The sequence below is a fragment of the Cnephaeus nilssonii genome (genome assembly GCF_951640355.1).
Source record: "Cnephaeus nilssonii genome assembly, chromosome: 19".
Taxonomy (NCBI): domain Eukaryota; kingdom Metazoa; phylum Chordata; class Mammalia; order Chiroptera; family Vespertilionidae; genus Cnephaeus; species Cnephaeus nilssonii.
Window position 1 is genome coordinate 8,299,908 of NC_137090.1, and position 25,032 is coordinate 8,324,939.

Consider the following 25,032-nt stretch of genomic DNA (forward strand, 5'->3'; position numbering starts at 1 on the left):
TTCTCCCTGCATTATACCTTTTTCTTACAGTAAAATCCCTCTTCACTTCTTTTTTTAATAAGCGTTTAGACACTTTTCTTCACTTCCTTTTCAGAACTATTCTGATCATATTATAATGTTCCTGACTGCCCCTGGCCATAGTGGTGGGTCTAAGAGATAGGCACGATGACCTAATTGAGGTCAATCAGGTTTTTTCTCCAGGGATTTTATACATGAGTATTGCGTTTTTCTTCACACGCAAAAGGCCTTGGCCCTACATCAGTAGAGTTTTAAATATGTGTGTATATTTTTAAACAATTCACTACTTCAACTTTTTTTCTTGTTCCTTTGTCAACTATTTTAATAAACCAAGTCAACTACTTGATATCAGTAAATTATATTGGGGCAATTGGCTAATTGAAAAAAACCAATATTAGATAAATCCAACCCCTCCTCATATCTTACACCAAAGTTAAGTTCAAATATACTAAATATTTAAATGTCAAAAATAAAACTATTTTTAGCCCTAGCTGGTTTGGTTCAGTGGATAGAGCATCAGCCTGCCAACTAAAGGGCCCCTTGTTTGATTCTGGTCAAGGGCACATGCCCGGGATGTGGGCTTGATCCCCAGTAGGGAGTGTGCAGGAGGCAGCCAATCAATGATTCTCATCATTGATGTTTCTCTCCCTCTCTGAAATCAATAAAAATCTACATATATAAAAGCCTGAGCGACCTTTGTGACTTGACAATGGGCTGTTAGCTATGATGCACACTGACCACTAGGGGGCAGACGCTCAATGCAGGAGCTGCCCCCTGGTGGTCAGTGTGCTCCCACAGCCAACTCCAGTGGTCCATTCCCCCAGCTGGCTGGCCAATCTCCTACAGTCCCTCCCCACCCCTGCCGGCTGGCCCCAATCAGCCCGATTGTCTGGGATGGACCCTACCCGTGCACAAATATGTGCACCAGGCCTCTAGTATATTAAATAAAATAAAACTTTTTTAAAGGTACTAGAAGAAAAGTAAATGAGTTACAGAGGGATAACATAAACATATCCCCAAGGGTACTGTTGATAAAAAAAAAAAAAAAATGAAAAAAAGGGGCCCTAACTGGTTTGGCTCTTGGTCCCGGGTTCTATTCTGGTTAAGGGCAAGTACCTTTGGTTGTGGGCTCAATCCCCAGTCGGGAGCATGCAGGAGGCAGCTGATCAATGTTTCTGACTATCCGTCTCCCTTCCTCTCTATAAAATCAATAAAATATATTTTAAAAGGAAAAATGAGCCCGTTCATCAGAATCTGGACAGAAAGGCCACACTCTTTGTCCCAGCAATTCTCACTTTAAGAAATTTAGTTCAAGAAAAGAATTGGACATGCAAAAAACTAAGTAAAAACACACAAATGCAAGTTCTAGTAATACGGAAACAATATTGTAGTTAAGCTGATAATTATACTTTCCATTGGGGAAAATGGGATAAGTGTGTAAGGGGTTTCTGTATTATTTCTCACAACTATGTGTAAATCTACAGTTATCTCCCAAAAAGCCATATATAAAATACTGACATTTCTTTGATAAAATCAAAAGTAACCTAAATTTTAAATTATGGTACAATGAGGAATACAAGTTACTCATTAAGAATGATTGTGGCTCCGTGGTTGAGCAGCAACCTATGGAACCAAGAGGTCATGGTTCGATTCCCAGTCAGGGCACATACCAGGGGTGTGCAGGAGTCCAGCCGGTCAATAAAAATAGATTTTAAAAAAGAAAGCAGGTTACAAATCAAAGGTGAAATCCCTGTCTGGTGAGTGCGCATTTGTTTACAAAATAAATAGTGGACGAAAAGCATATGCACCCTCTTTAGAAAGAAAAATAATCGGAAACATTTCCCTTTAGAAAGTAGAAGTTTGCTCCTGATCAGTAAAGTACTTGCTAACTAAAAAGACGTGAAGGGCCCAACTGGCATGGCTCAGTGGTTGAGCATTGACCTATAAACCCAAGAGGTCATAGTTTGATTCCTGGTTAGGGCACATGCCCAGGTTGTGGGCTCAATCCCCAGTGTGGGGCGTGTAGGAGGTGGCCAACCCATAATTCTCATCATTGATGTTTCTATCCCTCTCCCTCTTTGAAATCAATAAAAATATTTTTTAAAAATAAATAAATAAAAAGACTCCAAGGGAATAATACAGCCCTTAACTCTTCGTTCCTTAAGACACTGACATCTTAGGAGATTAAAATTCTGGTGCTAATAAATTTAAGTGATTATACACATTTAAACCCTTTATAAAATGTAGTTATTTCTATACAGAAATATGAAACATTGCTTAAATAAGTAGGTATTACATCAATTACAAGTTATAAAAAATGGTTATTGAGAAAATAAGGGATTAAAAAATTGTATTAGTAGATCAATTTGTTCTGGTGCAATGGGACTTCAGTGATTTCTGGCCATTTTCCTGAAATCCAAGCACATAGAAAACTTTTTAACGCACTAACTTTTTCTTCAAGTGTAATGGATATCTGTTCTTATCTGCCCAATATCCCTTTCCCCAGTAATTCCACTTTTGGGAAATTATTCTGAAAATTGAAAAACAAAAAGTTTGAGTCGAAAAGCATTATATACACTGGTGAAAAACTGGGAACAGCACAAATGTCCTGCATTAGAGAATTGGTTAAACTAGTACATCCTTACTTACCATGTAATATACAGCCATTAAAAGTCATGTTTTCCCAGAACTTTTTTATTTAAATCCTCACCCGAGGATGTGTTTTTATTGATTTGAGAGAGAGGGAGAGAGAGAGAAACATCCGTCAGTTGCCTCCCATACGTGCCCCAATCAAGGGCTGAACCTACAACCTGGAAAAATAATATTATATGTTTTCTTTGACAATGAAAATATTTTTTTCCTGGTTATAAAAGTAATGTACAGGTTCTAGTTCTAATGTGATGCTGAACTGCTACCACTCCCGGAATCAATCTCAGGCGCTTTTCTCATTCACACTTGTGCTGCACATTGCAAACCTGAGCAGGATGTGTGCAGCCTGTGTTGAAAACTCTGTCATGGCTCATTGTTAAGTGTCAGCTTCAGGGGCTAAGGGATGCCCAGACAGCTGGTAACATTTTTCTGAGTGTGTCTGTGACAATGTTTCCAGAAGAATTGAGCATTTGAGTCAATAAACTGAGCAGCTTAGCTGGCGTGGCTCAGTGGTTGAGCGTCGACCTATGAACCAGGAGGTCATGGTTTGATTCCTGGTCAGGGCACATGCCCAGGTTGTGGGCTTGATCCCCAGTGTGGGGTGTGCAGGAGGCAGCCGATCAATGATTCTCTCTCATCATTGATGTTTCTATCTCTTCCTCTCTGAAATCAATAAAAAATATACATATTAAAATATACATATATATGTATATATATATTTTTTAAATAAATAAACTGAGCAAAGATTACCCTCATCAATGTGGGTGGGCATCATCCAATCTGCTGAGGAGCTGAACAGAAAAAGGGCGAATTTGCTATCGCTAAGCTGAGACATCTAATCTGCCTTTAAGACCTTGGTGCTCCTGATTCTCGGGCCTTGGGACTCAGATTTACATCACCCACCTGGTTTCCACCTTTCATCATCATTGAGGACTTAACAGTATATCCCAGTGGTCGGCACACTCATTAGTCAACAGAGCCAAATATCAACAGTACAGCGATTGAAATTTCTTTTGAGAGCCGAAAACCGACTTCTGCGCATGGGCCACGAAGTTTCCATCGCACTGTACGTGCGCGCCCGCACGTGGTATTTTGTGGAAGAGCCACACTCAAGGGGCCAAAGAGCTGCATGTGGCTTGCGAGCCGCAGTTTGCCGACCACTGGTATATCCTATTGGTTCTATTTCTCTGGAGAACTCAGACTAATACAAACTCCAAAGTCCATTTCGGTACCTAAAGAACCCAGGATCACCTGGGACAGTAGATATGCCAGCCTCGGTTCTGGATGCTGCTAATAAGTTCACTCGGAGTTTATTTTTTCTTAGGAATCACTCACTAGGTCCTCCGTCATTAGAAAGCCTAACTTTTCCGCCCCGGTTCTAAAGACATTAATAGAATGCAGTCACATTAATATGCCGTGTCTTTGCCGGACCAAACTGTAACAAACAGCAGTTCCTCACTGGCATAGTGTTTGCTGTTGGATTCCCTTGTCATAAGGTGGTTCTTGCAACGTGTAGTTCCTCTTTCAGGCCGTGTTCATGAGTGAAGTAGCGACAGCAGATACATTCCCGCGCAGGGAAGGTTGGTGTCACTACAGTGCCTTATAGAGAAGAGTGACATGCACACACAGTAACTTGGCAGTAAATGGCCGCACTGTAGAACAGTTTTATGAAACAATGGGCTTCCTACAAGTAAGTGTGATGCAACAATGTCAAACATATTTAATAAGAAATAATAAATGAGCCCTCACCGTTTGGCTCAGTGGATAGAGCGTCGGCCTGCGGACTCAAGGTTCAGTTCCGGTCAAGGGCATGTACCTTGGCTGCGGGCACATCCCCAGTAGGGGGTGTGCAGGAGGCAGCTGATTGATGTTTCTAACTCTCTATCCCTCTCTCCCTTCCTCTCTGTAAAAAATCAATAAAATATATTTTTTTAAAAAGAAATAATAAATGATAGTGTCTCTCCAGCCTCTTAACCAGTCACCACCTTCAGAACCACCTCCAGAACCACCTCCGAGACCAGCCAACACACCGGGGTTTTCCTACCTTAACTCCTCATTGCCGGACAGCCATGAGCTCCCAAATTCATCGGAATTATTCCACCGAGGAGGAAGCTGCGATCAACCGCCTGGCCAACCTGCATCCGCGGGCGCCCACACCTGCCTCTCTCTGGGCTTCTCTTTTGAAGGCAATGATGTGGCTCTCGAGGGCACCGGCTGCTTCTTCCGAGAGAGTAGTGGGAGAAGCCTGAGGGCGCTGAGCGGCTCTTAAAGTTGTAAAACCAGCGCGATGGCCGCCTTCTCTTCCGGGACGTGCTGAAGCCTCCCCAAGGTGAGTGGGCAAAACTCAGGGCCATGGCAGCCGCCTGGCCTTGGAGAGGAGCCTGACCCAGGCCCTTTGGGAGCTGCAGGCCCTGGTTCTGCCCACGCAGACCCTCAGCTCCGTGACTTCCTGGGGAACCACTTCCGGGGTGAGGAGGTGAAACTCATCAGGAAGATGGGCTTCAACTGACTCACCTTCACAGGCTGCGGGCTCCCAGGCTGGGCTGGGCAAGTATCTCTTCCAAAGGCTCCCCCTCAAGCACAACTAGGAGCCTTTGGAGCCCAGAGGCCTTGGAGGGGCCCCTCTGCATCCCCCTGCGTCTGGCTCTTACCTGAGCCTCTCCCTGAAGCCCTCTCCCAGGCATTGGACCAAATAGAAACAATAAAGCTTTTTGCAGAAAAAAAAACGAAAAGAAAAAAAAGAAAAGAAAAGAAAGAAAGAAGAAATGCAAAGAATTGTTGAGTTTTGCCTATTCAGTTGTGAGGATTAAAAATGCTAAGCTTGCCCTGACCGGTTTGGCTCAGTGGATAGAGCATCGGCCTGCAGACTGAAGGGTCCCAGGTTCGATTCCAGTCAAGGGCATGTACCTTGGTTGCGGGCACATCCCCAGTAGAGGGCGTGCAGGAGGCAGCTGATCAATGTTTCTCTCTCATCGATGTTTCTGACTCTCTATCCCTCTCCCTTCCTCTCTGTAAAAAATCAATAAAATATATATATTTTTAAAATGCTAAGCTTGGGGGGCACAAGTTCACTTCTGGGTGCCACCAGAAAGCTTTCATGCAGCCCCCACCTGACAATTTAACTGTGGAGACAGTTTGCAAAGCTGCTGAGCCGTGTTCAGCCCAGAATCGCCTTCACAATATTTGTCAACCACATTAAAGTGGGTGCTGTTGGGGTGACTAAAGAGAGGATAATCCCCATCAAAGCATCTTCTGAGGAGCCTTTTCAGTCTTTTCTGTTCCTACACCCTCCGATACAAAAGGGTTCACAGGTGATTTAAAGAGCAGCCCCCCAGCTCATTTGCAAAAGGCTGGCCAGCTGTAACTCCTGAGAGTGACATCTCTAGAGCAGGAGGTCAAGTTGCTCTTGAAAACTAGACACTATTTGTTTAGTCAGTTGCATGTTGACTTCTTTGCAGTGGGCTCCACTTACTGGTTGAGTTCATCCTGTTTACAGCTGGTGTGCAAAATACTGTGCTACCTTTCAACATTTAGCAAGAGGATCATTTAGTGAGAATGGCCCAGACCAGTGGTCGGCAAACTCATTAGTCAACAGAGCCAAATATCAACAGTACAACGATTGAAATTTCTTTTGAGAGTCAAATTTTTTAAACTTAAGCTTCTTCTAACGCCACTTCTTCAAAATAGACTCGCCCAGGCTGTGGTATTTTGTGGAAGAGCCACACTGAAGGGGCCAAAGAGCCGCATGTGGCTCGCGAGCCATGGTTTGCCGACCACGGGCCCAGACCATGAGACCCTTGTCACATCTAACAGACATGAAGGAAGAAGAGGAAAGAAGCCTGCTCAGAGAGGTGGACAGAGACGTGTGTAACGATGACTTAGCGAGAGTCTTAGTCTCTCCTATCACCTCAATAGAGTTGCATACAGACCAACATTACCTTCTCCTTTTTAGAGCAACTTTATTGAGGAATATTTACATGCATAAAATGTACCCTGCTAAATGTACAGATTGATGACTTTTGACAAGTGTAAATACCTACATGACCACCATCACAATCAAGACCAAATATCTCCATCTCCCAGAAAAGTTCTTATGTGTCTCTTTAACCCCAACCCCAGACAAGGATTGATCTGAATCTTACTATTACAGGTTAGTTTTACCTATTCTAGAATTTCATACCAATGGGATCATTCAGTATGTGTGCTTTTGTGTCTGGCTTCTTCCATTTGGCATTATGCTTTTAAAATTCATCCATGTTGCTGCTTGTATCAATAGTTTCCTCTTGCCCTAGCCGGTTTGCTCAGTGGTTAGAGTGTCGGCCTCAGGACTGAAGGGTCTCAGGTTCAATTCCAGTCGCGCATGAGGCAACCAATCGATGTGTCTCTCTCACATCGATGTTTCCCTCTGTCTCTCCCGCTCCCTTCTAAAAAAAAATCAATGGAAAAAACATGCTCAAATGAGGGTTAACAAAAAAAAAAATGTTTCCTCCTATTTTATTTTATTTCTTTTTAGAGAGGGGCAGGAAGGGAGAGAAACATCAATCAATCAGTTGCCTCTCGCACACGCCCTGACCTGGGATTGAACCTGCAACCCAGGCATGTGCCCCGAACTGGTGGCCTCCAGGTGCACAGGGTGATGCTCCAACCAACGGAGCCACCCAGGCCAGGGCTAGTTCCCTGGATTTTTTTTTTTAATTGCTGAATATTATTCCATTGTATGGATTATTTATCTTTTTACCTGTTGGAAGACATTGAGTTGTTTCCAGTTTGAGCCTATTATAAATAAAGCTGTTAGGAACATTAGCATGTTTTTTATAGACATATTTTCTCATTTCTCTTGGGTAAATACTCCACTTGGAATTGTTGGGTCATAATAAAGGTATATGTTTACTTTTATAAGAAACTGCCAAACTTTTTCAAAGAAGTTGTATCATTTTACATTCCCCCTTGCATTTGTCCTCAGTACTTTCCAAAGTCAGATTTGTTTCTTTTCAGTAAGACAGTATCTTCATTGGCCTCAAAGTGGCCCAATACGTCCTGATGAATGCAAAAAGGTATGCCAGTAAATGTTACTTTGGCAGGAGGAAAGGAAGCCCGATCCATGAGTGGCTTTGTCTCCTGACTCTGGTAAATTTGTGACTTTCCAGAGCCTGGCCAAGGGCAGTCCTCAGGACCCAGGAGTATTGCTTTTAGGGCAGGACTGGTGCCCATCAATTGATCTTGAGTTCATCTGATCCCACTTCTGCCCCTGGGCTGATGGAGAGAAAGAAGGTCACGGACCCAAGGCTGCAGGAAGAGATTGCGGCTGCTTATACAACCGGGCACTTACAAACAGGGGCGGTTCAGAGCTGCATGGAGGGGAAAGGGACTTTGAAAAATGCCTCTTGGTAAGTCAGATCCTTACCCTTTCCCCAACCCAATCCCAAGGCTGTTTCTCTCATCTGTCAGTTCACTCACTCTGGGCTTTCAAGGAAAGGAAGAGAGGGAGTCGACTCCCAAGCCCCAGCCTCTGCCAGGCCCACTTTCTGTCCTTTCTGAGCCAAGTTGCTACAAGTACAACCTAGAAATGGGTGCAATGGGGGAAAGAGCCCAGGTGGGGGCCTCCAGTTGGCAGTCATGACTTCCCTGCTCAAGAGCAAGAAAGAAGGGGTGGGACGTGGTGGAGACACATAAAGGAAGGCGCAGAGGGGCAGTGGTTTGGAAGGGCCTGGGGACAAGGTGACAAGCAAGACGAGGAAGGCTTCTCCTGGGGAAGGAACTGAGTTTCTCTGACTCCCCAGGCGGTGTGGAGGGCCAATACCAGAAACAGATTTGTGACAATGAAGGCTAAGTCTGCCGTCTTGGGTGCAAGGCCACCGAGAATAAAGACTACATTTCCCAGCTTCCTGTGGAAGGTCATCCCAGCCAATGATAGGCAAGCAGGTCAGTTATGGTAGCTTCCTGGGGCTTTTACAAGCTAGAGATGTCCGTGCATGTTTTGTTTAGCACTTTTGCTGTTCCAGCTGAAACTAATCTTAAGTAGGGCCAAGGAAGGAGGTAAGGCCTGGCTGTCGAGCAGTTCCAGTCAAGGCTGAGGGCCAGGGGAGAAGCGAGAGGAGCAGGGGACGCCCGTGAGCCGAAGGCGGTCGGATCCAGAGGGTGTACAGGCCTGGGGAGGAGTCTGAAGGGTCAGAAACTGTGCAGCCAGGTGGGGGAGGGGTGCAGAGGACCAGGAGAAGTAACCAACAACCAACCATGCCCGCAGCCTCTCACCCCCACACCTGCCACCCCACCCCACTGCAGTGCCCCCACCCCATACTCAGAGTACGAGCTGGGGGCAGGAGGATCTTTACCACCAATCCATCTTGCAGTTTTCATTTCTACCCCGGACTGGACATTCTGATTGGCCACTTCAGTGATCACGAGCCCTAGAAGACACCAGAACAAGCGACCGAGACAGGGGACCCACCACGGGTCTCATCATTTGAGGCAAAGAAGACCTGCACCCTCTGTAACCTCCCGCCCCACTTCATTCACTCACCCACCTGACCGATACTTAGTGAGCACCTACTACGTGCCAGAAACTGTTCTGGGTGCTGGAGACAGGACAGGGAATAAAGCACTGATTGTCCATGCCCTCCTGGAGCTGACGTGGTAGCGGAAGAGATGGATGCTGCACAGGATAAGTAAGAAAAAGCAGCCCTGACTGGTTTGGCTCAGTGGATGGAGCGTCAGCCTGCGGACTGAGAGGTCCCAGGTTCCATTCCGGTCAAGGGCATGTACCTTGGTTGCGGGCACATCCCCAGTAGGAGGTGTGCAGGAGGCAGCTGGTCGATGTTTCTCTCTCATCGATGTTTCTAACTCTCTATCCCTCTCTCATCCTCTCTGTAAAAAATCAATAAAATATATTTTAAAAAAGAAAAAGCCTGTTATCCAGTGATCAGTGCAAAGAAAACAAAGCTGAGGAAAGGGCTAAGAAGTAGGGGGTTAAATGCCACTTCGGGTGGTGGTGAAGGCCTCACTAAAAGGCAACGTTTCCGTAAAGACTTTTGCACACGTCAGAGGGGCCCAGGGGAGAGGAGGTACAGTTGTTTCCTGGTGCTGCCACTTACTGGGCGCAAACAATCATGTGCCTGCATGTGTGTGTCCGTGTGTGGCAGACACGGGAAGTGGCTCCACAGCCAGGCGGGCAGGGCGAGTGTCTGGGACAGGGACTGAATGTGCGCAGGGCAGCACGGGCCGGGCCGCGAGCATGGCCAAGAACGGAGCCACGTGCCGCCAGCCCTGGTTAGCATCAGCAACACCTCCTCCCGAGCCGGACGGTGCTATCTGGGAAGGAGGACCGGCCGCGATTGCAGAGTCTCCGGTGTCTGGCCTGTGGCATCAGGGGCTGGGGACACGACAGGGCGAACGTGGGCTCCCCACCTCCCGCCCCGCCCCCGCCCATCACCACCTCAGCCACTTTCCACCCCCCGCAGGCGGGCGGGCAGGCCTATGGGGTTTTTCCAGGCTGGGCCAGTGGGCTGACCCAGCAGGGAGCCAGGGGACAGGGCAGGGAGCATTCCTGGACAGTCAGGGGCGATGAGGTGTGTCCCGGAGCCCCCCCGGCCCGTGGACGGAAGTTGGGGGTTGGAAAGCAGCTTTGCCAGAAGCAGGGGGAGGTCATGGGGTGAGGTCTGCAGTGCCCCCACCCCACTTCCTGTTTTGGGGGGGTGTGGCCCCAGCATGTGCTTTCCCTTGGACTTCGTCCAGGACAGTCGCTCCCCACCCAGGCCCATTCCCAAGGGAACCCGGCACGAGGGTGGAAAGAGTTGGGGTTTTTCCAGGCCGGGCCAGGCCCCTGAGCCAGAGTGGGGGAGGGGCACCTTTCCCACCCCTTCCTGAGACCAGCCCCGGGGTCCCTGTCCACACGGAACACCACCCAGGCCCCCCGGGCTGAAGGGGAAAGGAAAAGCCACTGAGCAGGTGAGTCCTGGCACCCTCCCCCCCCAGGAAGGGTAGGCAAGGCCCACCCCTGTGCCTGGGCTCACCTGCCCAGTAAAGCCCCGGGCTGGCGGGCCCCGGGACACCACCTGGGAAGGCAGCCAGGCTCGATGGAGGCCAGTTCCATGACAGGCTTCAGAGTCTGAACTCGGAACCTGGAGGGTCAGGCCTGAGGCTGCAGCCTGCTATTGCTGTGTGACGGTGGCTTAGATCCTCTGACTCTCAGCTTCCCTCCTACCAAGGTCACCCAGTCCTCTACCCCCTGCACGGGGCCTGGCCCAGAGCAGGTGCATCCGCGGGGGAGGGGCCTGGTGTGCAGGTCGGGAAAACTCCTAGAGAGACAGGGTCCCCTCCCTGGCGGCTCAGGTCACCATGGGCCATCCTAGCGCCATAGGGGGTGATTCCATTCAGAGCCTCACGGGAGGGAGCCCTTCTGTCTATTTTCCACGTTAGACAACAACATGCCCATCCGAGGAAGTCTGGGAATTGCAGAAAGCAGGAAGTAACAGCTTTTCTTTAACTACCCAAGGCAGGCAGTCCCTCTTGGTACCTAAACGTTTTTCCGTGCGGGAGTTTTCTGGCCCGTGTTTTGTCCTCTGTAACGTGGCTGGACCTCAGCATTAGGACGCGGAGCTGGAAGGAACCCGGGGGGTCGGCTGCAGTCGCCTCGGTTGACCAACCAAGAGACCTGGCCCAGAGGAGCTCAGTGACTGTCCGAGGTCAGCAGCGGAGCTGGAACCAGAGCTACCCGGCTTTGCTGCCCCTTAAACGCCAGTGCCCCCAACACCGGCACCAGCCGCCCTCCAGCCCCGAAGACCGCCTTTAAGGAGACAGTTGATAGCGGATCTAGGCCTTCCAGTTTGGGGGAGTCTGCCGGGGACCGACTTCCATAGGAGTTCCTCAATAAGGGGTGCAGCCTCCTCCCCCGTTTCCAGATGGAGACACAGCTGTGGAATTGGGGGGAGGGGGTGGGAAAGGGAGGGCTGGCAGAATCCAGTAAGGGGTGTGTCCCTACGTCTGTTCCCCAGGGTGGACCCAGCCAACAGGGTCACCCTGTCCCTTTAAGAGAGGGGGGAGAGCTAGCCCCTCTCGGCCATCCTGTCCTGTCATCCATCCCGGCCAAATCTGAAAGGGAAAATGAAAGAGGGACCAGGAGGAACAGGTCCCAGACATCTCCCAAGATTCCTCGCTCAGCTTTAACACCTCAGCTCCAGGAACAGGGTGAGTGGGGTCGACTGAGGGTCTGGGGGTGTCCGGGGCCTGTGGGGCCTGTGTGAGTGTGTGTTGGGGAGCCTCTCTCAGGAGATGTGGGACACTGGAAGCCAGGGGCGCCAGGGGGGAGGCGGGAGAGGCCTGGGCCGCATTCCTGCCTCCTTGGGGTCGGAGGGCAGGGGATACCCAGGACAGAGGATCCTTCCTGATGGAGTTACGGAGTAGGACTCCTTTTGTGTCACCCCACAACCCAGAGAGAAATCCACTGCCGTGAAAAGGGCAGAGAAAGAGAAAGGTGGGGTACCGAACTGGGTCTGGAGTCCTGGGTTCGAGGCACCACTCTCGCCCAGGGACAGCAGCCTGGAGCACACAGGGAGGGCACCGCTGGGTTCTGCTCCTTCAGGTGCGGTCAGGGCGGCCCTGGGGGTCTCTAAGGTCCTCGCCTGCGAATCTAGGCTCTGGAGGGACCTACGGCCCAACCGAGCAGGCCCAGGGGTCAGGCTGAAGCGCCAGGCGGGGGCTCCTCCCAGCACCCATCGGCCCCAGGGAGAGGAACACCCCTGGTTGAGACTCACCAAACCCCTCCTGCCCCCGCCCCCCTTGCTAACTTCTTTGTCCCACAAAATCCCTGCTAAACCCAGACCTCGCTGACCCCCGACTCACCAGGAAGTTAGAGGAGGTCCCCCTGAGCCCACTCCAGTGGGCATGGGTGGGGGGGGGGCCTGCCTGCGGCCGCTGACCCCCCCCTTCGCCCCCAGCGCCATGGGGGAGTGGGCGTTCCTCAGCTCGCTGCTGGACGCCGTGCAGCTGCAGTCGCCGCTGGTGGGCCGCCTGTGGCTGGTGGTGATGCTGATCTTCCGCATCCTGGTGCTGGCCACGGTGGGCGGCGCGGTGTTCGAGGACGAGCAGGAGGAGTTCGTGTGCAACACGCTGCAGCCCGGCTGCCGCCAGACCTGCTACGACCGCGCCTTCCCCGTCTCGCACTACCGCTTCTGGCTCTTCCACATCCTGCTGCTCTCGGCGCCGCCCGTGCTCTTCGTCATCTACTCCATGCACCAGGCCAGCAAGGAGCCGGGCGGCGCGGCGGCCGACGAGGGGAAGCCGGGCGCCCGGGGCGCCCCCGAGGGCGCCAGCCCGCCCTGCGCCCTGCGCGCCCGCCGCGCGCGCCGCTGCTACCTGCTGAGCGTGGCGCTGCGCCTGGGCGCCGAGCTGGCCTTCCTGGCCGGCCAGACGCTGCTCTACGGCTTCCGCGTGGCCCCGCACTTCGCGTGCACCGGCCCGCCCTGTCCGCACACCGTGGACTGCTTCGTGAGCCGGCCCACCGAGAAGACCGTCTTCGTGGTCTTCTACTTCGCCGTGGGGCTGCTCTCGGCGCTGCTCAGCGTGGCCGAGCTGGGCCACCTGCTCTGGAAGGGCCGCCCGCGCCAGGTGGCCGAGCGCGACAACCGCTGCAACCGGGCGCACGAGGAGGCGCAGAAGCTGCTCCCGCCGCCGCCGCCGCCGCCCCCGCCGCCCGCGCTGGCCTCGCGCCGGGCCGGGCCCGACCCGTACGCCCCGCCCGCCTATGCGCACCGGGCGCCCGCCGGCGGCGACAGCGAGGGCGGCAGCGGCCGCAGCAAGGTGTCCCTGGCCACGGTCCGCCAGGACCTGACCATCTAGAACCGCCTCGGGCGGAGGGTGAGCGCAGAGGCAGAACCCCGCCGCCACCGCCGCCACCGCGGCAGCCAGCAGTGGCTTCCGCTAGACGCGTTCCCAGGACGCTGCCCTCCGGAGCGCGCCTCGCCTCCCTCCGGGTGGCCGGCCCAGCATCCCCCGTTCGTTCGCACCTCCCTCGTGCTCCCAGCCGCGCTGGGACAGGGAATGAACTGAGGCAGGTCCAGATGCCACGATCCGATCCAGGTGGAAAGGAGGGCGCCAGCGGGAGGGGAGCAAGCGGAGCGTCAAGTGGGGTTCAGGTGGTGACCTGCTTGTTTTGCTGGGGACAAAAAACCACTGCGCCTCCAGCACCCCGAGGCCCTCGTTCAGACAGGCGTGGCCTCTGGGTGGGCTCCCTGTGTGTGTGCACACGTGTACACACGGCCACAGTGGAGGTGTGTGCATGTGCACACGTAAAACCTCTGTGAGCCCTTTGGTGTGTGCACGCAGGTGTAATCCTGTGGCAACTCTATGTGCACGTGTCTATACACATGCACATCCTGTGTGGGCCTGTGCGGGCCCTGTGTCAGCTGTGTGTAGGGATCTCTGAGACGCACTGTGGGTGGTCAGGGTCGGTGCCAGCAGCAGCCATAGTGGCTCCCTCCCTACCTGCAAGGGCATCACAGGAAGGCAGGGAGGAGGGGCCCTCACCGGGGCAGCCCTCCTCCTGGAGGTAGAATGGGGGTGGGCAGCGGGTCAGAGCGGGAGACTTTTCCCTTCTAGCTCCACCCTCCTCGCCCTGCTGCTGTGTTCCCCAGCTCACAAACGCCGCTGCGTGTACTCAGGAGAAATCTCCCCAAGACAGGCTCCTGGCCCTGCGTTTTCTCGCAGCCACCATCCTCCCCCTTAGTGAAGAGCTGTGGACAGGCTGCCTCCCGTCCTGTCTCTCCGCTGCCCCATCTGTCTTTCTCCTTCACGGCCCCAGTGGGGCTGCTTTCCGGAGGATCACCCAGGACTCACGTGACACCAGGGCCACCCTCTGACTGCACCCTCAGACCTGCTGCAGCTGCCAAGACTCTCTCTGCCCCATCTTCTCCCACTTCCCTGGCCCTCTCCTCCCTACCCCCCCCCCCCCCGCCCTCCCCTCTTCGTGCTCCTTCAAGCCTCCTCCTCGGCTCTCCTGCCCAGACTCCACACAGCAGCCTGCGGGCACTTTCTAAATAGCCCTCCCTCTGCCCTATGGGCTCCCCTGTTCTCAGAGTAAGTCCAGCACCCTGCCCCCCACCCCCACCCCCACCCCCACACACCCAGGCCCTGCTTCTCAGGCTGCCAGCCCATCGCTCCGGCTTCCCAGGGTGTCCGTGCTCCAGTCCGCACCGAAGTTGCTCTTCCTACCCACACAGCGACCAGTTTTGCCTCCAAGTGGGCAGAGGCCAGGGTTGTTGCTGCTAAACATCCTACAACGCACAGGACAGCCCCTGGGCACAAGATGCCCCTTGTGCTGTGGCAGAGAAACTGCCCGACAGCGATGAACTGTGAGCCACTGGGGGCAGCCTCGGGCTCTGGAGGGTCCCGGCAGCAAAGGTACTGCCCCCGGGGGGCACTTTGTAAATGTAGGGGCCACGGCTCTAGTCACAGGAGGGGGACCCTGTTGGCATTTAGTGGGCAGGGACCCAGGATGCCAAGAGGTGCTCCCCACTAAAGAATGTCCCACTGAACACTGACAGAGTGACAACCTGACTGTTTTCCATACAGGGTGTCACTGGGGGCGGGGGGGGGGGCGGTTCGCATGGTTTTGTTACCCACTGTCAGTTTTAATTGCAACCTCCAACCATACTCTTTAACTGTCCTGAGCTTCACGTACACAGTGGCTTCTGACCCTCTTCCTTCCTTTAAATCCAAAGGTGTTCATTAAAAACAGAAGCAGCCGAAACCGGTTTGGCTCAGTGGATAGAGTGTCGGCCTGCGGACTGAGGGGTCCCAGGTTCGATTCCGGTCAAGGGCATGTACATTGGTTGCGGGCACATCCCCGGTGGGGGAGTGTGCAGGAGGCAGCTGGTCGATGTTTCTCTCTCGTCGATGTTTCTGGCTTTCTATCCCTCTCCCTTCCTCTCTGTAATAAATCAATAAAATATAAAAATAATAAAAAAAATAAAAACAGAAGCAAACATGGGACTATGTCATATCTGCCCTGTGGTTGTGCCCCCCAAGCATTTACATACTGAAATGCATACCCTCCTTGTGTAGGTATGTTGTGTGAAATTTCATTTCCGTTTCACAAAGAAAATGTGAGAAAATATTCGAGGAAGAGAGCCTCCGTCCCACGCTCACGCCAGCCACGGCCAGGGGGTGAGATAAGCGAGGAGCTGCCGCCACCTGGTGGCGGATGAAGAAATGGCAGGCGGACCCCAGGGGGAGAAACCCCTTCGTGCCCAGGAATCTTCCTGCCCAACCTCGCTGCTAAATGTTCCAGACACAGCTTCCACTGCCACCTCCCAGGCCCCCCCAGACCGCGGTGTTTGCCGCCTCCTTCGGGGCTGCAGGGATCCAGGAAAGAGCCCTGGCTGGGAGGTGGGCGCCCCGAGTACTGGCCCCCCATCTGCCACTAACTTGCTGTGTGACCCTGGACAAGGGCACTGCCCTCTCTGAGCCTGGATGTGTGGTGTCCGAGGGGTGGGCAAAATTGGTCTCAGGACCCTTGAGGGCTGACACACTCAACCCGCTCAACCAGGAGCATCCAGGTTCTCCTGCAACCTGTCCTCCTAGCTCCCTGCTCCCGGAGCCACGTGGGGGGGGGGGGTGGTGGCAAAGGGCAGGACAGTCCTCCTGGGGGCCAAGGGATGACAGGCTGGCCTCCTGAGCTTCTAACCCAATCCCGTGTTCCTGTAAGGTTGCCATGAGCCCCTGATCCAGGTCCCCATGCCAACTACCACTCTGCCGTGAAGGTCAAGTCTGTATTCACTCCAAAAATAGAACTCTTCTCTTTTTAAATTGATGTTAGAGAGGGAGGGAGGTGGGGGGAGAGAAACATTGACGAGAGAGAGCATCAATCGGCTGCCTCCCACACAGCCCCTACTGGGGAGCAGGCCTCAACCCAGCCATGTGCTGGAATCAAACCACCCTTCTTTGGTGCGTGGGTCAACGCTCAACCACTGAGCCACACAGGCCAGGCAAACTCCTCTGCGGTTAAACAAGCCCCAGACCCAATCTCCCCAAGGGCTAGGCACTCTGAGCCGGCTTCCTCTCTCAGACAGGGACTCCCTGAGATGTGGGGCCGGCACCCTCCCTGATGGGCGATTCCCTGTAGGTGGGGGCAGTTTCTCCCCCTCTCCCTTCCCCACCTCCAGACCGGGGCTCCCTGACACAGGCCAAGGGCTTCCTCAGCGCGGCCCTGTCTCCGGCCACAGGGTCTCAAAGACCACAGCACAGGGGGCCCCCAGGGCTCCCATCGTACCCCCCAGCCCAGCCCCTGCCCAGATGCTGAGGGAAGGCAGTGAGGCAGCAAGGCTGAGGCAGGTGTAGAATAAATAGAACTTTATTCTTTATCCAGTAGATCTCAGTGGAAAGTCCCACAGTAACAGGTGCACCAGCGGGCTCTGGGGATGAGACCCCAACCCTGGGGCAAGGGGGGCAGGGCAGAGCCAGCTCCCCGAGCCCAGGGGTGCAGGGGATGAGAGGGGACCCCCTTAGGCCCGTCCTGCGGGGCAAGGAGGGAGCATGGGTGTGGGGTGGAGGCTGGGGGAGGGGGGGAGGCCAGGGAAGTGGAGGAATTCAGGCCAAGAGTATCTGTCGGCCTGTGTGTGTGTGCGCGTGCGTGCGTGTGCGTGTGTGTGTGTGTGTGTGTGTGTGTGTGTGTGTGTGTGTCTGGGGGCCCTGTGGGTGGTGCTGGTGGCTGTGAGGCTGGGGAGCAGGGACAGCTCAGACCCCTCGGCCAGCCCCTTCACAGTGGGGGGCAGGAGGGCTGAGATCCTGTGGGCCCGGATAGGGGGCAGCTCAGCGAAGGACACGGGTTAGGAACACGCAAGTGTATGTTCTGCGGGCCCCCTGCTGGGCCCTGACCCGCCTCTGGCGGCGGGCACCCTCCCCCTAGGGGCTGCCTGAACTGTCCACACCCAGTGGTTAGGCCGAGGGAGAGGGGGGGCTGGCTGCTTCCCCAACACAAAGGAGGGGAGCGCAGGCCTCGGAAAGTTAGTATTTCACAGTTTGAAAGAGGAAACTGAGGAGAAAAGGGCTGGGGAGAGGGCCAGGGGGACACAGGGACATGGAGAGAGAGAGTGGGAGCCCCTCGGAGCCGCTGCCCTCCCCCAGGACCCACCCCCTCCAGCTCTGGATCCAGCTCCCCCCAATACACAGCACAGATTCCTTCAGTATAGATGTGCTTAAAATGAAAATTCTTATTAAAAAAAAAAAATCAAAACCAAAAAAAAATTAAAATAAAAACCAGAGATAATACCTGGGGGTTGGTATGGCAGGGTATGTACAGGGGGAACCCCCCACCCCTGGCCCACCCCCCCTGTCACCAACCGAGGCAATGGGGGGGTTCCCCAACCGGGGGGCAATGGCTTGCAAGTTCTGAGGATGGAGGGGCCAGGTCCTGGCATTTGCTGGTGATGACGACGTGGCGAGGTGGGCGGAGGGGTGTCTTGATGAACACGAGGCCCCCAGGCCCCATCCTGAGACCCAGGACCAGGGGTCCTCACTCAGTTCGTGACCTTGCCCCCGACGACCCAGGCCGCAGAGTAACAGTCCACAGCACCCGGGCCTCTGTCCAGAGTCGCCACCTCCTCCCTCCTGCCTCCTGTCCCGGGAAGCGAGACAGGGAGGGGCAGGGCTGGCCGGGGTCGCGTGGTTGGTAGAAAGGCAGAGAAAAGCCGGGCCGAGGGGCAAGGGCTGTGTCCACGGGGCGCAGGCGGTCACGGGGAGTGGGTGGCCGGGCTGCTTCTGTTGGAGCTGGGGCTGAGGCTGGGGCTACAGCTGCGGGGTGGGGGAGCCAGGCCACTCCCTTCCCGTCCCCCACCCCCCGGCTGTCCGCTCAGAGTGTCCAAGCCCTCGGAGTTCTCCAGCATTTCCTGGATGAGAGGCGGCATGGAGCCTGGGATCTCCATCTTCAGCGTGATCACCCGCTCGGCCCCTGCAGGAGAGGAGGGCAGAGGTCAGCACCCACCCCACCGCGCAGCCCTGCAAGCCCTGGGTGCAAGCAAGGCTCCCCGAGGACCAACACCCCCAGTCTCAGCATCCACCATGCACTGACTCGGGCCCCGTCTCTCTGGGTCCCCACGTCCCAGGGGCAGCGGGGAAAGGGGTTCTTGACTCCGACCGCCTGGCCCGACACCGGGCCCCGCCTGCGTGCTGTGAGCTACGGCTTCTCCTGCTGACGCCTCAAAACAGCCCCCCTGTCCACACCATCCCTGTCCTCTCCTCAGATGGGGTCAGAGCTGCCCAGGGACCTGCTCAAGGGCACGCACCCCCGCCGCCATCTGGTTCCAGAGCCATGCCCTTCACCACCAAGCAAAGGTGACACTGCCACCTTGGCGCCCACAGGCAGGAGGTCACCTGGGCTTGGTGGGGCCTCGGGGGGGCGGGGCCTAGACGGACAGGGACAGCTTGGGTCCCCACGAGTGGGGCGTTGTCCTGGGCACAAAGACCCTGGTGTTCACGGAGGCCAGCTGTTGGGGCCCAGGCCTGGCGGGCACAGGGGGCGTCCCGCCAGGTGTGGGAGCCTCACCCTTAGCACTGATGCTTCGAAGGTCCGTGATCTTCATGAGCATCTTGGGGAACATGTGGGGCCGGCTGGGCCTCCGCTTCCGCACGTAGACCTTCAGCGCCTCGAGCAGCGGCTCCTGCAGCATGTCCACCCTGTCCGGCTGCTCCAGGTCCTGCCGGTCTGCGGAGGCAGAGGCGCCCCCTGAGCCACTGCCCGGGCCCAGCGAGGAACACCACGGTGCTCCCGGCCGCGGCCACTGGGGGGCGCGCCTGCCCAGGACACAAGCTGGGCGTCTGCTCCTGGGGCCTCCCCACACAGGGCAGTGGCGGGGTCTGCGGGCTCTGATACAGGCTCTGAATTGTAAGCCCAGGAGCGGAGGATGTGGCTGCCCCGCTCATGGGGTTGGGACCCAGCAGAGGAAGACGCCCAGGCAGGTCTCCGGCTCCCACCCATGGACACCGGCCCGACATGGCAGAGCTCGTAACAATGAAATGGTGACAGCAGCCAACATGCACCGCGTCCTCCTCTGGGCACAGCGCGCCCTCGTTATTAATGACCACCTTCCTCGGCCCATGCTGGCCTCATCTTGCAGACATGGGGGCTCAGAGAATTTGGCAGCAGGCCTGTTCCAGGTCAGCGCTGGCCAGGATATGAACCTGGGTGGTCTGACCAGGTAGGGAACCCGAGTTCAGGTCTCCGCTGCCACACCCTTGCTGTGACTCCATTCCCCCTCTGCACAGGACCCGACAGGGGCCAAGGTCCCTTCCCGATCTGATGATCCCTGGACACCCTGGTGAGGGGCTCCCCCACCACCCCGGGCCTGGCCCCGGGACCCCCGGCCCCTGCCCACCTCCACAGATAAGGCAGATGGCGCTGAGCAGCCCCGTCTCAGCGTCATCCATCTCCAGGGGCAGCAGCTGGTTGGCGAAGGCGAAGACCAGGTCTGTGAGGGGGCCAAAGCCGGCGTTGTGCATCTGGGTTCGGTTCAGGGTCAGCCCGTCCGAGAAGGTCATTGTGTCCTGCTCGGGCGTGTACCTCGTGCAGATCCTCAGGATCTGGGTGCAGAGGAGGCACGAGTTTAGGGACGCAGCCCATCCCCCAGCACCTCCAGCACCAGCATCCATCCCCACAGGCCCACCTGGCAGGCAGCCAGCCCAGGGCAGCCCGATAGAATCTTCTACAATAATGAGAACGGTCTAAGTCTGCACCATCCAGACACGAGCCGCCAGCCACAGTGTGGCCATCGAACACTTAAAACCATGCCAGTGCCCCTGAGGAACCGACTGAATTTCCTTTTAGTGAATTTAAATAGCCACGCATGGCACGCGGCTTCTGTCTCGGCCTGGCTCTGGGTCGGCCTCCTGCCTCCACGCAGAAGATTTAGAATTCTTTAGAAATGAGAATTTCCAGGCAAGAATCATAGTGAATTTATGTCCACAGTTCCCAGGACAGGGTACACAGCAGGAGCTCAATAAATGTGCATCGGCTTCAACTGTGTCAAACCCTGATCCTGCCTCTTGCATCCAGGGCCTGGGTGGGGATGGGAGGCGGCACACACTGCACCTGCCCGCTCCTTCCAGGAAGTCACACCCAGGTTCCCCAGCCTGGAGGTGGGCAGGAGGGCTGAGCCGATCAGGATGAATGACAGGGAGGGGAGTCCTTGTCAGTGGAGGCCTGGGCATCCCCACCGCCCCCAATCCTGCCTCCAGCCCAGCCCAGCCTCTGGCCCCACCAGTCCCGCCTCCAGCTGGACGCCCCGCAGCAGGCCTGTCCTCGTCAGGGCCGCCCTCTCCCATGCCCCCTCCACACCCTTGGTGTCATCGCCTCTGAACACCTTCCCTGGGGCCCACAGCTGGAGCTCTCTCGTCTGCATCGAGGGAGGACACCCCTTCCCCCTCTCCAGCCAGCTCTTATCACAGCTCGCAACCCCCGTTTGCAGATCTGTCACCTCCAAAATCAGGAGGTTTTCCAGGGAGGGGATAGCGCTGTGTTCATCTCTGCTCCTGACACCCAGCTCAAGGCCTGCCCCACAGGGTCCCAGGTGAATCTTTATTACCGACGGAACAGAGGGGACGACGGGTGGTTGGGGGGGAGGCTTAATAGAAAGATGGGGCGAGGGTGGATGAATGTGTGGGTGAGTGGGTGAACCAGTGTCCATCCAGGTGCAGGGTGGCTAAGTGGCCAGGGAGACGGGGAGACAAGTGGGCACATGGACACGGGGGGAGAGAGAGGGCTGCTGTGTGGGTGGGCGGGGCATTAGGACAGGTCCATTCCAGACGGATGTTTAGGAAGGTGGTTATCTGAGTGGCAGGACATCCTCCAAGGACATGGGGCAGGGCCCAGACCCTCACCAGGATGTCCAGGCAGGCCGCCTTGAGAAGGGTGATCTGGTCGGCAATGGTGAGCGTGGTGAAGCCAGGCAGCTGCTTGGCGAACTCCACAGTCTTAATGATGCACTTGGTGGAGAGTTCACTGAACTTGTCCCAGAGGTCGATGTCCAGAGAGACACGTTGTTCTGAGCTGTTGTTCTGAGAGGACGGGGGAGAGTGAGGGCCTGCTCCTTAAGGCTCCCCTCCTGGGCCCAGCTCCACCAGCCCCCACAGGCCTGCCCCGAACCCGCCTTGGCTTCCTGAGCACTCCTCCAGAGGAGGAAGCAGGAGGAGGGGCGGAGGGGGAGGGGGAGCCAGCCTGGCAGAAGGGGCACCCGGGAGGGCGGGGAAGCCGTACCTACCGTAGTGTATTTGCCCAGCTGGCAGAGGGCGGGGAAGGTCTCCTGGTGCGCTTTGCGCACCTTCTCAATGAGCTCCCCCACCTCCGGCGTCAGCGTGTAGCTCTCGGAGCACTCGGGCTTGGGTGCCTCCTTCTTCTTCTTGTTCCGGTCGTTCCTCACGGCTGTGGAGGGCGAGGCCGTGGTTAGAGAGCAGGTGCGGGCAGGGGTCCATCCACAGCCCCCCCCCTCGCCCCGTCCATCCCCAGCCCAAGCTCCTCCCACCAGAGGTGCTGGCTGCAGGAGTCATTACCCGGTGGGCGCACACACAGCAGTGCACACAACAATGGACACACAGGTGCACATACAATATGCATACACACAGATGCACATACACTGTGCACACAGGCAGATGCACATACAATGTGCACACACAGATGCACATACAATGTGCACACACAGAGATGCACATACAATGTGCACACACAGGAGTGCACACAACAATGCGCACACACACAGACGAGTGTGCAGGCAGACAAGGTGTCAACTCACGCTCTACCCCCCCCATGACCACCTGATCCACAACCGTGTCCTGCCCGAGGGCCCCAGGACCACAGCACCAGCCCGCTGTGCTCATACTCGCACACACTTGCTCCAGCCACACTCCGGGAACGTGGGGTCCCGGTCTGAAGGCAAGTGTGCAGTGCCCCACCTTCGCGCTCTGCCTCCCTGTCCCCCACTCCCTCTGCTCCCAAGAGGAACAGCAGCCTCCACTGGCCCCAGCCCTCCAGGCGGCGGTCTCCCGGGGTCCCTGGGACTGGCTTGCGGAGGAAGCAGCTTCTCTCCTGGGGCAGGGGCGGCGTAGGGCTCCCCAGCCTGAGAGTGGGGGGCCGGATGGGAGAATCTCTCGGCCCATTAGCTGGGGGAGCTGACAAATCACCGGGGGCGCTGAGCCGCACACACCACTCGGCTTTAAAGAAGCGATGGGGTCGTTACCAGCCGATTAGCCCAGACACACAATCACTCACTGGGCCAGTGGTGGCGGTTGCTGACGCTGGAGGAAGAGAGGTGGGGGTGGGGGCCCCAGGAGGGGGCAGTGGGTTGGGGGGGGGGGAAGCTGGCATAATTTGGAGATCACTCATGTCGATTCTGCAAATTCAATAAAGTGCAAGGGAGAGAAGGGAGAGGGAGAGTGGGGGGATAATTTGGGAAGAGAAAATTGCAGCTGTGACAAGACGTTTATCATTCGGAAGCTTTAATTCTATTGAAATGGCAGCTGCTCAGCTCCGGGGCACAGAGCAACCAGAGGGAGGGAGGGAAAGGGGGAGATGGCGGTGGGAGGGAGAGGGGTCCCCACCCTGGTCCTTCGGCACCGAAAAGCTCTGGGAGTGGAAGGTGGCAGGAGCAGAGGGAGGAGGCAGTGCTGGGCCCTGAAGGTCCCAAGTTGTCACCCCTGATGCAGCCTGGAGCCGTCACTTCCTGGGTTCCTAGCCAGGCAGCCCCTGCCCCCTGTGGCGGGAGGTGGCAGTGCGATGCAGGACCCCTGGTCCCCCCACACCCCTTCCCCACTTTCTTCTTCCACTGCCCAGCCTACAAAGGGCTAGGGGGTCCTGCAACCCCCTCCCCCACCCCATCCCCCAAGGCTCAGGCTCCATGGCAACGGCCACGCAGACAAGGAGGCGTCTGTCAGCGTCATTTATCTCTGACATCATCAATCACTGGTCACCACGGCAACACTCATGATTCAACACAAGAGGGTCTCCCTGTCCAGCCCTCCCTCCCTCCTCCCTCCATCCAGCCTCAGCTGAGCCCAAACTGGAAACCCCCATCCCTCAGGGATCTGAGACGTCCTGATTCTCTCTTGAAACCCTAGGGCCCAGGCTCTGTCACCGGACAATGGCTTTTAGATCCCTGTGCCAGCCGCACCCCCCCCCCCCCACACACACACACACACACACACACACACACACACACACACACACACACCCTCAGTACAGGCCCTTCCCTAAGATGCCCAATCCGAAGCCAGCAGGGCCTGGAAGCCACCTGGCCTGCAGCAGACACATGAGCACACACAGCCAGCCATGTGCAAACAGGAACGGTGTCTGCGATGGACACAGCCAGATGTACAGACAGGCAGGTCCTTGCCGCTAGACACAAACCATCCTTAGCCATGAGCCCACACACCATACCACGGGTGTGCAAGTTCACATCCCTACACACACCCCCACGCTCCCCCACCCGCTCCCCTCGCCTCTAGGAGCGCCACAGGCCCCGCCTAGCGGGTGGCCTGGCCCCTGGCCCCTGGCCCCTGGCACTCACACTCTTTGGACATGCCCACTTCGAAGCACTTCTGCAGCCGGCAGTACTGGCAGCGGTTGCGGGTCACCTTGTTGATGATGCAGTTCTTGTCCCTGTGACACGTGTACACCATGTTCTTCTGGATGCTGCGGCGGAAGAAGCCCTGAGTATGGAGGGGAGGGAGTCAGATCAGCCACACCCACGGGGGGAGCCATACCAGCCTGGGGCCTTAGCCAGGGGCACAGGAGGCCAGGCCGCTGCTTGCTCCCAAGCCTTTGGCCATCGCCTACCTGAACAGGCCAGATAAGGTGGGAGAAGGGCTCACCTACTAGGATGTCCCCCAAAGAACTGCAGTGCCTGCCCCTACACTTGCGAGTACCCCCAACCCACACCCACAGACCCTGCTTCCTCCCTCCTTGGGAAAAGGACATCAGGGCTGCCAGGGAGTCAGGAAAGGGGGAAGCTGGGGCTAGAGAGGAGAGAGGCAGAGCTCCGGGACCCTCAGCCTGGGCCCGGAGCACAGGAAGAGAAAGCAAGCAGGAGGAGGCATGCAGGGCCACACTCGGGCTGGCCGGAGGGACGGAGACGCGCACACTCTCAGAAACAAGCAGCAGGACGCACGCTTGCCAACCAGGGAGACGTGCACAGACTGATCACGGGTGACCCCGGGCTGGTTAGGGGCTCCACACACAGGCTAACCAGAGACATGACAGACCAGGGACAGACAGGACAGGCAAAGACACACACACCCTGAGGCCTGCTGCTTTGCCCTGGATCTTGGCCCCACACCTGGGGACAGCTACTCCAGGCTGAGAGGCAGTCTGGAGCCCAAGCGCCCCCAAAC

At 56.1% G+C, this 25,032-nt stretch overlaps 2 protein-coding genes and 1 long non-coding RNA gene across 6 annotated transcripts in view; 1 reads left to right on the forward strand and 2 right to left on the reverse strand.

The window, feature by feature from the left end:
• Positions 1–9,184: 9,184 nt before the first annotated feature.
• LOC307114389 lies at positions 9,185–12,588 on the reverse strand. Its single transcript, XR_013815006.1, has 4 exons — positions 12,505–12,588; positions 12,146–12,309; positions 11,180–11,317; positions 9,185–9,319 (listed from the first exon to the last, which is right to left on the reverse strand). It is a non-coding gene; the product is annotated as an uncharacterized lncRNA (long non-coding RNA).
• Positions 11,271–13,500, forward strand: GJD3 (gap junction protein delta 3; the record flags this gene model as incomplete). The annotated part of the gene is made up of 2 exons (XM_079796758.1): positions 11,271–11,850; positions 12,600–13,500. Exon 2 carries the CDS (start codon positions 12,604–12,606, stop codon positions 13,498–13,500), a length of 897 nt encoding a protein of 298 aa, XP_079652884.1. The 5' UTR covers positions 11,271–11,850; positions 12,600–12,603.
• A 3,495-nt stretch (positions 13,501–16,995) lies between these two features.
• The window catches only part of RARA (retinoic acid receptor alpha), a 44,055-nt gene continuing 36,018 nt past the window's right edge, over positions 16,996–25,032 (reverse strand). For all 4 annotated transcript variants that reach the window (XM_079797969.1, XM_079797970.1, XM_079797968.1 and 1 more), the window contains 6 exons: positions 24,210–24,351; positions 21,912–22,072; positions 21,532–21,708; positions 20,031–20,235; positions 19,202–19,360; positions 16,996–18,607 (listed from right to left, as the gene is read on the reverse strand). In XM_079797969.1, coding sequence (XP_079654095.1) covers positions 18,390–18,607; positions 19,202–19,360; positions 20,031–20,235; positions 21,532–21,708; positions 21,912–22,072; positions 24,210–24,351 — 1,062 coding nt within the window. In that variant the 3' untranslated portion in view covers positions 16,996–18,389. The remainder of the gene's footprint in view (positions 18,608–19,201; positions 19,361–20,030; positions 20,236–21,531; positions 21,709–21,911; positions 22,073–24,209; positions 24,352–25,032) is intronic.